At 41.8% G+C, this 13,958-nt stretch overlaps 2 protein-coding genes across 5 annotated transcripts; one reads left to right on the forward strand and one right to left on the reverse strand.

Moving 5' to 3' along the window:
- Positions 1–2: 2 nt before the first annotated feature.
- Positions 3–9,090, reverse strand: LOC135540995 (probable cytosolic iron-sulfur protein assembly protein ciao1-B). 2 transcript variants are annotated; one of them, XM_064967153.1, is made up of 7 exons: positions 8,717–9,090; positions 3,170–3,318; positions 2,949–3,060; positions 2,727–2,821; positions 2,365–2,557; positions 2,188–2,263; positions 3–697 (listed from the first exon to the last, which is right to left on the reverse strand). In XM_064967153.1, the coding sequence occupies exons 1-7, from the start codon at positions 8,853–8,855 to the stop codon at positions 463–465; spliced, it is 999 nt and encodes a 332-aa protein (XP_064823225.1). In that variant the 5' UTR covers positions 8,856–9,090; the 3' UTR covers positions 3–462. The 2 variants fall into 2 exon arrangements, with proteins under 2 accessions (XP_064823225.1, XP_064823219.1); XM_064967147.1 differs by having other exon boundaries at positions 2,356–2,557.
- A 126-nt stretch (positions 9,091–9,216) lies between these two features.
- On the forward strand, positions 9,217–12,422 carry LOC135541015 (transmembrane protein 127). 3 transcript variants are annotated; one of them, XM_064967165.1, is made up of 4 exons: positions 9,217–9,357; positions 9,697–10,002; positions 10,084–10,248; positions 10,661–12,422. In XM_064967165.1, the coding sequence occupies exons 2-4, from the start codon at positions 9,759–9,761 to the stop codon at positions 10,969–10,971; spliced, it is 720 nt and encodes a 239-aa protein (XP_064823237.1). In that variant the 5' UTR covers positions 9,217–9,357; positions 9,697–9,758; the 3' UTR covers positions 10,972–12,422. The 3 variants fall into 3 exon arrangements, with proteins under 3 accessions (XP_064823237.1, XP_064823243.1, XP_064823232.1); XM_064967171.1 differs by having other exon boundaries at positions 9,723–10,002; XM_064967160.1 differs by having other exon boundaries at positions 9,217–10,002.
- Positions 12,423–13,958: the final 1,536 nt, after the last annotated feature.

Below are 13,958 nucleotides of genomic sequence, written 5' to 3' on the forward strand. Positions count from 1 at the left end.
CGTTGACTGTAAATTAATATAAATCTGAAGACCATCTTTATGAACAATTAATATAAAAGGTGAATTTTTTTTCAATCAACGCTTACTAGATAGAAGTGGTTTCTGGAAACATTTATCTAGCATCTACACAGTGTGCTGAATCCCTTGATTAAATAGCTATGACAATTTTATTTTCTTGATATTACAAAACACCATTGGAATGTGTGTATTGTATTGTTAATCAAATACATAATTATGACATTTAGGGCCCACATTCAGTTTTGAACCACAAGTGCACAGGCAGGTATCAGTATAATGAAATCAAAACCACTCTAACCTCATTAAAACAGGTTATTGCAAGAGGGATTAATAATAAACATCATACATGACAATTTCAGTGCTGTTGGCACCCTTGACAGTACAAGGTGAATTCAGCATTGTTAAAACACTGGATCTGGAAGTCCCAACATACTGTACATGTTCTCAGACCCCAGACTGGTAGTTCCAGACTGCTATCTCCCCATTGTCACTGCAGGAGACAAGGAGCCCAGCCTCCTTGGGGTGCCAGGCAATACAGTTGACATCCTGGGTGTGGGCCTTGGGTACATGGGCAGACAGGGAGAAAGCAGGCTGGTCTGGGTCAGCCGTCTCATCCTCCTTAAACACGCGTACTCCGTCATCACCACATGCAGTCGCCAGGGCACCCGTCAGTGGACACCTGAGAACAACCAAAAAGTACTGACTTGGTGAATCTGGCTACATTTTAAAATATGTAAATCCATTCAAATATAACCTACCTTCCAAAAGTTTGGGGCCACTTAGAAATATCCTTGTTTTCCATGAAAACATACATGAGTTGCAAAAAGAATAGGAAATGTTGACAAGGTTATAAATAAGTGTCCTTCAAACTTTGCTTTCGTTCAAAGAATCCTCCATTTGCAGCAATCCCACAGCAGCTCAATAGGGTTTAGATCCGGTGACTGTGCTGGCCAATCCATTAGACAGAATACCTGACTGCTTCTTTCCTAAATAGTTCTTGCATAGTTTGGAGCTGTGCTTTGGGTGTTTGTCCTGTTGTAGGAGGAAATTGGCTCCAATTAAGCGCCGTCCACAGGGTATGGCAAGGCGTTGCAAAATGGAGTGATAGCCTTCCTTCTTCAAGATCCATTTTACCCTGTACAAATCTCCCACTTTTACCACCCCCAAAGCACTCCCAGACCATCACATTGCCTCCACCATGCTTGACAACGTCAAGTTCAGCATCTCACGAATGTTCTTTGTGATTCGAACACCTCAAACTTAGATTAGTCTGTCCATAACACTTTTTTCCAATCTTCCTCTGTCCAGTGTCTGTTCTTTTGCCCATCTTAATTCTTTCTTTTTATTGGTCAGTCTGAGATGTGGCTTTTTCTTTGCAACTGCCTAGAAGGCCAGCATCCCGGAGTCGCATCTTCACTGTTTACGTTGAGACTGGTGTTTTGTGGGTACTATTTAATGAAGCTGCCAGTTGAAGACTTGTGAGGCATCTGTTTCTCAAACTAGACAGTAATGTACTTGTCCTCTTGCTCAGATGTGCACCAGGGCCTCCCACACTTTCTATTCTTGTTTGGGCCAGTTTGCACTGTTCTGTGAAGGGAGCAGTACACAATGTTGTATGAGATCTTCAGTTTCTTGGCAGTTTCTTTGCAATTTCTCACATAGAATAGCCTTCATTTCTCAGAACAAGAATAGACTGAGGAGTTTCAGAAGAATGTGCTTTGTTTCTGGACATTTTGAGCCTGTAATCAAACCCACAAATGCTGATGCTCCAGATACTCAACTAGTCTAAAGAAGGCCAGTTTTATTTCTTTAAATAAGGACAACAGTTTTCAGCTGTGCTAACATAATTGAAATAGGGATTTCTAATGATCGATTAGCTATTTAAAACGATAAACTTGGATTAGCTATCAAAATGTGCCATTGGAACACAGGAGTGATGGTTGCTGATAACGGGCCTATGTAGATATATATAAAAAAAAAAGTTTTAAATCTGCAGTGTCCAGCTACAAATAGTCATTTACAACATTAACCATGTCTACACTGTATTTCTGATCAATTTGATGTTATTTGAATGGACAAAAAAATGTGGTTTTCTTTCAAAAACAAACATTTCTAAGTGACCCCAAACTTTTGAACGTTAGTATATATTTCTATAAAGAGGACTCTCACCATGCAATATCATACACTGTCCGTCCATGAAACCCTGAAAGGGTACAAACACATTTCCAAGCCGCGACAGTGGCTTCTGTAAAAAAAAAAGAATAATAAAAAAAGTCGTTTTTCCTGATCTTCCTTTTCACCACACCATCTATGGAGCATTGTGTGTATCTTTCTCACCCTGCCCACCTTCTGGCTGACATTCTTTCCAGATCTTCACAGTACAGTCATCACTGCAGGAGGCCAGTCGCTGGCCACTTGGGTCAAAGGTTAAACCCCAGACAGTGGAGGTGTGTCCTTCCAGGGTCGCCCTGCACTCCCAGTCATCATCCTCTTCTTTATAGACACACACATTGTTGTCGTAGCTACATGAGGCGAGGAGCTGCGGAGAGAACATCACTTCGCTTTAGTGGGGGGAGACAGTGAATGCAGAGTACAGAATACTGAAACGATTAGTCCAGAAAAGCATTGCAATACCAATGGGGTGTCATGAGATTATATAACATTGCTATTAGTACAAGGAGTGAAACAGCATATGAAATAGTCAGTACCTCCTGTGTTGGGTGCCAGACAACATGCTTGACATCCTGTGTATGAGAGTTTACCACACTCACACACTCATACTCATTCTCATTCTCCTCATCCACTGAGAAGGAAAGAGATTGTGAGAGACTATTCAAAACTACATACAGGGAAACAGTTGAATGTTAATAATTGTTTCTCGTGATAGGAATAAAAATGTGTTTGTATTCCTATATTGATGCAGCACTAACCTTCCCAGATCCAGACGCTCTTGTCTCTACTACATGTGGCCAGCAAGTTACCAGATGGGGCCCAGGCCACACATTTGACCTCATTCTCATGTCCTTCCAACACAGTCAAGCACTGAAAGAAACAGAGACAGTGTGATGCTCTCAACTCGGGCCATATCTCATCATCATCACCATAAATGCATATACAGTAGTAAGCTGTTCACAGTGATCAGTCCCCTCACCTCAAAATCATCATTCTTCTTTTTCCAGATGCAGGTTGTGGCATCAAAGCTGGCCGAGGCCAGGTAGTTCCCACATGGGGACCATGCCACCTTTCTGACAGTTCTCTGGTGTCCATCCTGGAGCAAGGTCTTGCATTCCCAAGAGTCACCTACACAGATAATCAAATGGGGGTCATTTTTTCCAGTAGTATGCTACTGCAACCTGCAATTTGTGGCGGTCTGGCATGTGGGCATTCCTGCATCCCCCAAGCATCCCATTGGTTCCTGCATGAAACACAGGCAACACCGTGTGCTAACTACACTGAACAATATAAACGCAACGTAAAAAGTGTTGGTCCCATGTTTCATGAGCTGAAATAAAAGATCCCAGAAATGTTCCATAGGCGCAAAAAGTATTTCTCTCAAATTTTGTGCACAAATGTTTACACCCCTGTTAATGATTATTTCTCCTCTGCCAAGATATTCCATCCACCTGACAGGTGTGGCATATCAAGAAGCTGTATAAACATCATGATCATTACACAGGTGCATCTTGTGCTGGGCACAAAAACAGGTCACTCTAAAATGTGCAGTTTTGTCACACAACACAATGCCACAGATGTCTCAAGTTTTGAGAGAACATGCAATTGGCATGCTGACAGCATGAATGTCCACCAGAACATGTCCAGAGAATCTAATGTTCATGTATCTACCATAAGCCGCCTCCGTCATTTTAGAGAATTTGGCAGTACGACCAACACTTGCAAACCAAGTGTAGCCACGTAGGCCCAGGACCTCCACATACAGCTTCTTCACCCAACTTCCCTGAGAAACTGTGTCAGTGAAGCTCATCTACACGCTGGGTCGTCCTCATCATGGTCTTGACCTGACTGCAGTTCGGCATCATAAGCGACTTCAGTGGGAAAATGCTCATTTTTAATGGCCACTGGCACGCTGGAGAAGTGTGCTCTTCACGGATAAATCCCGGTTTCAACTGTACCGGGCAGATGGCAGACGTATAGCATCGTGTGGGCGAGCAGTTTGCTGATGTCAACGTTGTTAACAGAGTGCCCCTTGGTGGCAGTGGGGTTATGGTATGGGAAGGTAAAGCTACGTACAACAAACACAATTGCATTTTATCGATGGCAATTTGAATACACAAAGATACCGTGATGAAATTGTGAGGACCATTGTCGTGCCATTCATCCGCCACCACCACCTCATGTTTTAACATTATAATGCACGGCTCCATGTCGCAAGGATCTGTACACAATTTCTGGAGGCTGAAAATGTCCCAGTTCTTCCATGGCCTGCATACTCACCAGACATGTCATCCATTGAGCATGTTTGGGATGCTCTGGTTCGACAGCATGTTCCAGTTCCCACCAATATCCAGCAACTCCACACCGTCATTGAAGAGGAGTGGGACAACATTCCACAGGCCACAAAAAGCCTGATCAACTCTTTGTGAAGGTGATGTGTAGCGCTACATGAGACAAATGGTGCTCACACAAGATACTGACTGGTTTTCTGATCCATGCCCTTGTCTTTTTTTAGGGTATGTGAAATCCATAGATTAGGGCCCAGTGAAGTTATTTCAATTGACTCATTTCTTTATATGAACTTTAACTCTGTAAAATATTTGAAATTGTTGCATGTTGCATTTATATTTTTGTTCAGTGTAGTTTGCGACACAGTGTGCACAGCAAGCTACTCCTAACAAAATCATAAACGCAACATCAAATCAAAATCAAAATGTATTTGTCATATACACATGGTTAGCAGATGTTAATGCGAGTGGAGCGAAATGCTTGTGCTTCTAGTTCTGACAATGCAGTAATATCCAGAGTAATCGAGCCTAACAATTTCACAACAATTACCTTATACACACAAGTGTAAAGGAATTAATAAGAATATGTACATAAAAATATATATGAATGAGTGATGGTATAGAACGGCATAGGCAAGATGCAGTAGATGGTATAGAGTGCAGTATATACATATGAGATGAGTAATGTAGGGTATGTAAACATTATATTGAAGTGGCTAGTGATACATCAAGATGGCAAGATGCAGTAGATGGTATAGAGTACAATACGAGTATGAGTAATGTAGGGTATGTAAACATTATATGAAGTGGCCTTGTTTAACTTCTTGGTGACAGGGGGGCAGTATTGAGTAGCTTGGATGAATAAGGTGCCCAAAGTAAACTGCCTGCTACTCTGTCCCAGATGCAAATATATGCATTAGTAGTATTGGATAGAAAACACTCTGAAGTTTCTAAAACTGTTTGAATGATGTCTGTGAGTTTAACAGAACTCATATGGCAGGCGAAAACCTGAGACAAATCCAACCAGGAAGTGGGAAATCTGAGGTTTGTAGTTTCATTTAAGTGATTGCCTATCCAATATGCTGTGTCTATGGGGCCAGATTGCACTTCCCAAGGCTTCCAGCAGATGTCAACAGTCTTTAGAAAGTTGTTTAAGGCTTCTATTGTGGAAGGGTGTCGAAGAAGAGCTGTTCCAACAAGTGGACTAGGCTGAGGCCAATCAGTTGTTTACTGCGCGGTCACGCCATTCCTTCTTTTCCTCTGTAATGAATACACTATTGTCCGGTTAGAATATTATTGAAGATTTATTATAAAAAAAGACCCTAAGGATTGATTGTAAACATTGTTTGACATGTTTCTACAAACTGTAATGGAACACTTGACTTTTCATCTGGATTTTGCGCTCGCGCATTGTGCCTTTGGAATAGTGAACTCAACACGAACAAAACGGGAGGTATTTGGACATAAATATGGACGTAATCAAACAAAACAAACATTTCTTGTGGAAGAGGGAGTCCTGGGAGTGTATTCCGACAAAGATCATCAAAAGGTAAGTGAAGATTTAGAATGCTATTTATGACTTTTGGTCACTCCACAATTTGGCGGGTAACTGTATGGCTTGCTTTTGTGGCTCAACGCTGTTCTCAGATTATTGAATATTGTGCTTTTGCTGTAAAGCTTTTTTGAAATCTGACACAGCGGTTGCATTAAGAACAAGTTTATCTTTAATTCTATGTAAAACATGTATCTTTCATCAAAGTTTATAATGAGTATTTGTTAATTGATGTGGCGCTCTGCAATTTCTCCTGATGTTTTGGAGGCATTTCTAAACATGGCGCCAATGTAAACTTTTTGGATATAAATATGAACTCAAAAAAAATACATGTATTGTTTAACATTGAGTCCTGGGAATGTCATCTGATGAAGATTGTCAAAGGTTAGTGATTAATTTGATCTAGATTTCTGCTTTTTGTGACACCTCTCTTTGGTTGGAAAATGGCTGAATGCTTTCTGTGACTAGTTGCTGACCTAACATAATGATATGCTCTGCTTTCGCCGAAAAGCCTTTTTGAAATCGCACTGTGGTTCGATTAACGAGAAGTGTATATTTTAAAATGGTGTAAAATACTTGTATGGTTGAGTAATTTTAATTTTCTGTTGTATTAAATTTGGCGCCCTGCAATTTCACTGGCTGTTGGCGCGGTGGGATGCTAGCGTCCCGAACGATCCCAGAGAGGTTAAAGTGGCTGGTGATATATTTATTACATCAATTTTTCCATTATCAAAGTGGCTGGAGTGGAGTCAGTATGTTGGCAGCAGCCACTCAATGTTAGTGATGGCTGTTTAACAGTCTGATGGCCTTGAGATGGAAGTGTTTTTCAGTCTCTCGGTCCCTGCTTTGATGCACCTGTACTGACCTAGCCTTCTGGATGATAGCGGGTGAATAGGCAGTGGCTCGGGTGGTTGTTGTCCTTGATGATCTTTTTGGCCTTCCTGTGACATCGGGTGGTGTAGGTGTCCTGGAGGGCAGGTAGTTTGCCCCCGGTGATGCATTGTGCAGACCTCACTACCCTCTGGAGAGCCTTACGGTTATGGGCTGAGCAGTTGCCGTACCAGGCGGTGATACAGCCCGACAGGATGCTCTCGATTGTACATCTGTAAAAGTTAGAGTGTTTTTGGTGACAAGTCAAATTTCTTCAGCCTCCTGAGGTTGAAGAGGTGCTGCTGCGCTGCCTTCACCACGCTGTCTGTGTGGTTGGACCATTTCAGTTTGGACCATTTCCATTTCAGTTTGTCCGTATTTTCCTCAAAGCGAGCAAAGAAGTTGTTTAGTCTGTCTGGGAGCAAGACATCCTGGTCCGCGACGGGGCTGGTTTTCCTTTTATAGTCAGTGATTGCCTGTAGACCTTGCCACATACTTCTAGAATCTGAGCCGTTGAATATCGACTCTACTTTGTCTCGACATTGACACTTAGCTTGTTTGATTGCCTTGCAGAGGGAATAGCTACACTGTTTGTATTCAGTCATGTTTCCGGTCACCTTGCCCTGATTAAAAGCAGTGGTTCACACTTTCAGTTTTGCGCGAATGCTGCCATCAATCCACGGTTTCTGGTTTGGGAATGTATTCGTCAATGTTGTTGTTCGCCGCAATGCGGAACATATCCTAGTCCACGTGATCGAAACAATCTTGAAGCGTGGAATCCGATTGGTCGAACCAGCGTTGAACTGACCGGAGTGCGGGAGCTTCCTGTTTTAGTTTCTGTCTATAGGCTGGAAGCAACAAAATGGAGTCGTGGTCAGCTTTTCCAAAAGGAGGGCGGGGGAGGACCTTATATGCGTCGCGGAACAATGATCTAGGGTTTTGCCAGCCCTGTTTGCACAATCGATATGCTGATAGAATTTAGGGAGCCTTATTTTCAAAGAATTTACCGAGTTACAGTTCAAATAAGGAAATCACTCAATTGAAATAAATTAATAGGGCAGACTGGAGGTTATTGTACTAGCTAGCTTGATAGTTAGCGACACTGCTTGCCAGCTAGATTGCTAGCACACTGTCACTCCATGTGCTAGCTAGCTTGCTAGTTAACCAGCACACGGTGACACTCCCGTCTGCTGTGTACCGGAGTCTTCCTAAGGACTAGATGGCTAAACTAGCAGACAGTCCATTGGCGTACGGCTAGATAGATAACGTTGTCGCCACCGATCCTACTTATGATGGTTTATCAGTGGCTGGCATCCAACATTATTGTGCATTAATGCCACCTACTGTACTGAAGGGCATTGGCATCCCGCCTGTCCCTAACTTAAAACTAGAATGTAACTTTTTGAGCAACCAGACCAAATTCACATAGAAATATTGATCTTTCATTCTCATTGAAATCAAGTCTAAGAAGCGGTAGATCTGTTAAAATGTGCTTAAGTTTGGTTTTGTAGACCGACTTCAAACAGTTGAAAATGCAATATATGTGGCTTTGGAAAACATTTCACAAAGGTTTAGATGGTACAATGACTGCTTGTTTTGTCACAAACTTAAATTAGGCGAACAATCAGAATTGTAGCAACCAGGAAATGGCGGAGCGATTTCTGCAATGTGGATCTTTAAAAACCAATATAAATATAAAGAGGTGCCTGCTGATGCAGAAATGCCCACATGCAGGAACGCCCCCTTCAATTTGTTTTGTTTCCGCGGGCACATGCTGCTTTTAATGTTAATTTCACAGCGGTTTTGTCGTATTTACCTTCCCTTCCCCATATCCGAATGGCTCGGTCACCACCGCATGATGCCAGCAATGTGCCTTTGGGGTTCCATGCCACATACCAACAGCGGGAATCTGGATGCGCATTGAATTTCTGCAGAAGGGCCACAGTGTCGTTCATTGCTAGCAAGCTGCTATCTAGCTAGTGACTTGTTATTGGCAACTGATAATGCTGCTACCAAAACAGCAAGCTAGTCGTAGCTATGCAAACGACATACACAAGGAAGACAGCTTCAAATACGAGGTTTGTATTTGTAAATAAATTTCGCAACTAACGTTTTACCGAAAATACTCCATCAACGTGCTACTTTCTCTTCCTCTCCGTAGGTAAGTGCTGCCAATCTGAAGTCCATTCGGCTCATTACTGCCGCTATCAGTACACGATGATCATTGCATGTTTTATGGACACGTTGTACCAAATGGCCAAAGTGTAACTGCAGAATATCCCAGTAGGTGGCGGTATTAACAACAAATGTACCTTGGTCTGGTGTAACATTAAATCTAAAAAGAAGAAGTGATGATGAACAAGGAAACAATTTTACATGAAGATAGCTAGTTACTTGGCTGCCTTTTGTTTTTAGTATACGCCCTCCTTTGAACGTTTTAGATTACTTGAACAGATTGTGAGTATCATGTCTTCAGATTTGATATATTATGGGTGTCAGTTCACGTTACAATTTGTTTGAAGTAAATCAACTAGGATTTTAGACTGCTAGCTTCTGCTGCTAACAGGCCTACGTCGAGGTCTGAGCTTTGTAGCAAGCTAGACTGAAAATTATTGTTCAATTTGTTTTGTTGTTGAGTAATTTAGCTAAGAGATTACGCATTGTGAATAGACTTAAACCTAATTATTTGACACATTGTTACCAGTTGACCTACACTAACGTTATCGGTTTTAGTTAAGTTAGCTGATAATTTCACAGACAGAAGGACGCTTAACAAAAGCTGTCTGTCATTTGAAGACTGACTTAGCATAGCTATACATCAGGCACTGACTCCTGGTTGACGACCAAGTGGGAATTGGATGACAATGTATGCACCACCGGGTACCACTGTCCCCGGAAGCCGGCGAAGGAGAGGGGGTACTGCACTGCCCAAGCAGCCAGAGCGAAGCCTGGCATCTGCCCTCCCCGGAGCACTGTCCATCACGGCTCTATGTACGGCCTTGGCCGAACCAGCTTGGGTCCGAGTTCATGGAGGGACGTGTCCCAAGCAGGAGCTTGGAGTGGCTGATGTCCTGGGATACATTGACCCAAAACTCCTGGAGGGTAAGTAATGGTTTTGCCAACAGTGGCTCAAAGCACCTACTACCTGTGGTTTGTGTTAACTATCACCAACTTCTTCTTCAGATTATTGTGTGAACTCCCAGACCATCTTGCTGCTAAGGGTCATTGCTGCCTTCTGCTTCCTGGGCATCCTATGCAGCTTGATAGCTTTCCTTTTGGATGTCTTTGGGCCCAAGCACCCTGCCCTCAAGATCACCCGCAGATACGCATTTGCCCATATTCTCACAGGTATGAATGGATTTGGGCCGTGGACAAGAGAGGAAATTAGCAATTCAGCTAAAGTGTAACAACTATTTCAAGGCAAAGTATAAACTAGGGCTGGTATGGTACCAGTATGGCAATATTTTTCCTATGGCAAAAATGGAAACACAAAGCAGACCAAACTCTTTGGTCCTTTAAAAACCTGCTGTATGTAAATATTGTGTGCTATAGCTTGGAAAATAAATACATGTGACTCTGGATGACATATTGATGTTTGTTTCCAACGTTAGGGCTGTTTTACTAAATATTTTTTTTTAATGGTTTTGTTTCTCTGCCACAATACTAATGAGTATCACAATACTGGCCCTAGTAGAAACAATGGAAATCAAATAATCCCTTTCCTTTTTCCCCTGCCTGCTCTTTCTTTTTATGGTTTTAGTGCTGCAGTGTGCCACAGTAATCGGGTTCTGCTACTGGGCCTCAGAGCTCATCTTGTCGCTACAGCAGCAGCATAAGAAGTACCACGGATCACTCATCTATGTCACGTTTGCCATTAGCTTCTACCTGGTGGCGGGGGCTGGCGGCGCCTCCATTCTGGCCACAGCTGCCAACCTGCTGCGCCACTACCCCACAGAGGAGGAGGAGCAGGCTCTAGAGCTTCTCTCGGAGATGGAGGAGAGCAGTGAAACATATCCTGCTGATTATGACATTGCCAACCAGTTCCAGCCGCCTCCTGCATACACGCCTTAATGTAGCCAGCCCGGCCACTTCTTTCTCTTACATCCATGCTTCTCTATGAGCACGTCTATTGGCCTTGTCTCAAACACCTACAGATATGTGATCCAAAAACTGTACCCAATGGATATTCTCTGCAAATACTCTGCTTTCTATAATCAACATCAACACAAATGGACACACTTATTTCTTGATTGTGGGTGCTTGAGTGCATGAAAGCTTCCTTTTACGGTGGCAGAGATTCAATACTTGATTCGTGTTTTCACCACTGAAGCTTGGCTTTTAGGAATTTGCATGTATATGTCATTAAGGACTTGACCCTTACATGTAAAGCAAGAGAAACTGGCAATATATGGGGTGTTATTTTAAGAACTGTTGTACGGTTTGGGTCTACACCTGGTTTATTGAATGATCAGATATGGCGTGAGACTCAACATAGTGTATGACAGTGTTTTAAGTCATGGCTTAACAAAGGTCAAGTTCGGAAGTTGGGGCTTTTGACAGTGTGGCAGTAGTATTGGGCATTGGTTTGAAGTGTTAAATGACCGCTTAACATCGATCATTTGAGTGAACCTTGTGACTTGCCTGCCATGTGATTATAATTGGACATTTTATCAGTTAAACCTGAAAGGCACCAAGGTTAAACACACTGAATTTTAGACATTTATTTCTCAATTGAAATGGACCATTATTTATTAACTGTCTGTCCCTGGTGTGGTAACTTTTTTTATGTGAATGCAAGGCACTGTTTTGCATTTTATTTAGTCTTAACAGTTGTGCAGTTCTGAACTTGGAAGTCAATAGGTTTTCCATATTAAGATTGGTTAATCACAGTAGTAGTAAAAATAGTTATTTTACATAAACATGGCCAGTGATTGAGGCCCAAATTGTTATGAAAGTAATTCATGGAAAGCCATGAGAAATGTAAAGTTTCTCATGGTTTTGCAATGTACGTTATTCACATTTTTTGGATGTTGGACAAATAGAGGAACATTATTTTCTCTTTTTAACAACTGGCAAAAAGGGTAGTATGCCATTGTAGATCTAGACTCATCCTCTGTCCACAATGCATTGGTCATTTCATAAATTCAATCATTTCACTCAAATGTATCCAACTGAATGACAACTTTTATTTGTACTTTGTGATTTCTTAACTTGAGTTATGTGTGTCTGTGCATGAGTTCTTCCCCCTGATCCTCAGGATTGTGAGAATCTTATTGAATTCGTTTGGGATGAAATACTTCACACAAGTAATCTCAACTTGTGTTAGGATTCAGCCTTTTTTTCATGTGAATAATAATCTAGTTGTACAAGTGATTTGTTGCTCTATTGTTTATTTTGATATTGTTTCTTTTATTTTAGCCTTTCTGCTTTACTTTCAAAAGTGTGTAGAAATGTTAAGTAAAATATTGTGGACAGTTTATATATAAAGCTGGTCGTATTCTAAATAAAAAATAAATGTCCAATTTTGTTTTAACTAATTGCATTCAATCTTAGAACTAAAAATGAAGAGATTCATTCCAAAATGCTATATATGCATTTTCAGAAATGTTTGCCAATTAGCATTTTTTGGTTTAAAGAGCTTATGAAAGAGATTGGTGTATATTTTTCCCTTAATGATCATGGCATGGAATTGTTAAACAAATACATTTCACTAAATGGTTTGATTTCAGAGGGACAATCATATTTTTTTGCACATTTATATATGTCCACCTCCCTCTCAGAGAAAAAAGTGCTGCAAGGTTTTACACAGTCAAATGTTTTAATAAAGAACTATGCAATTGAATAATACAATAATATGATGCAGTAATATGAGATCTGTATGTAAAATATACAAGATATGAACATTCCATTCCAGCTAAACAATGGATCTAAGCTATAGTGTTTTGTGACAAAACCAATTTTTAATAGACATCTGGAATCAGTGTTGTGGAAACTACACTGAAGAAGTAGTTTACCAAGCTACCAATGACTTAATACAGGAAGAAGTTAAGCTACACTAAAGCTACTCTTGAGAAAAATAGTTTACATAAATAAAGTTACTTAGGAAAAAAATCGAATAAAATGTATTTCTATAGCCCTTCGTACATCAGCTGATATCTCAAAGTGCTGTACAGAAACCCAGCCGAAAACCCCAAACAGCAAGCAATGCAGGTGTAGAAGCACGGTGGCTAGGAAAAACTCCCTAGAAAGGCCAAAACATAGTAAGAAACCTAGAGAGGAACCAGGCTATGAGGGGTGGCCAGTCCTCTTCTGGCTGTGCCGGGTGGAGATTATAACAGAACATGGCCAAGATGTTCAAATGTTCATAAATGACCAGCATGGTCAAATAATAATAATCACAGTAGTTGTCGAGGGTGCAGCAAGTCAGCACCTCAGGAGTAAATGTCAGTTGGCTTTTCATAGCCGATCATGAAGAGTATCTCTGCCACTCCTGCTGTCTCGAGAGAGTTGAAAACAGCAGGTCTAGGACAGGAAGCACGTCCGGTGAACAGGTCAGGATTCCATAGCCGCAGGCAGAACAGTTGAAACTGGAGCAGCAGCATGGCCAGGTGGACTGGGGACAGCAAGGAGTCCTCATGCCAGGTAGTCCTGAGGCTCAGGTTCTCCGAGAGAGAGAAAGAAGGAGAGAATTAGAGAGAGCATACTTAAATTCACACAGGACACCGGATAAGACAGGAGAAGTAGTCCAGATATAACAAACTGACCCTAGCCCCCCGACACATAAACTACTGCAGCATAAATACTAGAGGCTGAGACAGGAGGGGTCAGGAGACACTGTGGCCCCATCCGATGATACCCCCGGACAGGGCCAAACAGGAAGGATATAACCCCACCCACTTTGCCAAAGCACAGCCCCCACACCACTAGAGGGATATCTTCAACCACCAACTTACCATCCCGAGGCCGATTACAGCCCACAAAAATCTCCGCCATGGCACAACCCATTGTTGGGGGGCGCCAACCCAGACAGGAAGATCACATCAGTGACTCAACCCACT

The sequence above is a fragment of the Oncorhynchus masou genome, chromosome 1, assembly GCF_036934945.1.
Source record: "Oncorhynchus masou masou isolate Uvic2021 chromosome 1, UVic_Omas_1.1, whole genome shotgun sequence".
Lineage (NCBI taxonomy): Eukaryota > Metazoa > Chordata > Actinopteri > Salmoniformes > Salmonidae > Oncorhynchus > Oncorhynchus masou.

What these genes read in the sequence shown, in the direction of transcription:
- LOC135541015 (XM_064967160.1), top strand. Translation starts at nt 9,759, where the DNA reads ATGACAATGTATGCACCACCGGGTACCACTGTCCCCGGAAGCCGGCGA. An exon ending in TGACCCAAAACTCCTGGAGG is followed by an intron (nt 10,003 to 10,083) that starts GTAAGTAATGGT and finishes CTTCTTCTTCAG; the next exon opens with ATTATTGTGTGAACTCCCAG. An exon ending in ATTTGCCCATATTCTCACAG is followed by an intron (nt 10,249 to 10,660) that starts GTATGAATGGAT and finishes TTATGGTTTTAG; the next exon opens with TGCTGCAGTGTGCCACAGTA.
- LOC135540995 (XM_064967147.1), bottom strand. Translation starts at nt 8,855, where the DNA reads ATGAACGACACTGTGGCCCTTCTGCAGAAATTCAATGCGCATCCAGAT. An exon ending in TCGGATATGGGGAAGGGAAG is followed by an intron (nt 3,319 to 8,716) that starts GTAAATACGACA and finishes TTATCTGTGTAG; the next exon opens with GTGACTCTTGGGAATGCAAG. An exon ending in TCTGGCACCCAACACAGGAG is followed by an intron (nt 2,558 to 2,726) that starts GTACTGACTATT and finishes TTCTCTCCGCAG; the next exon opens with CTCCTCGCCTCATGTAGCTA.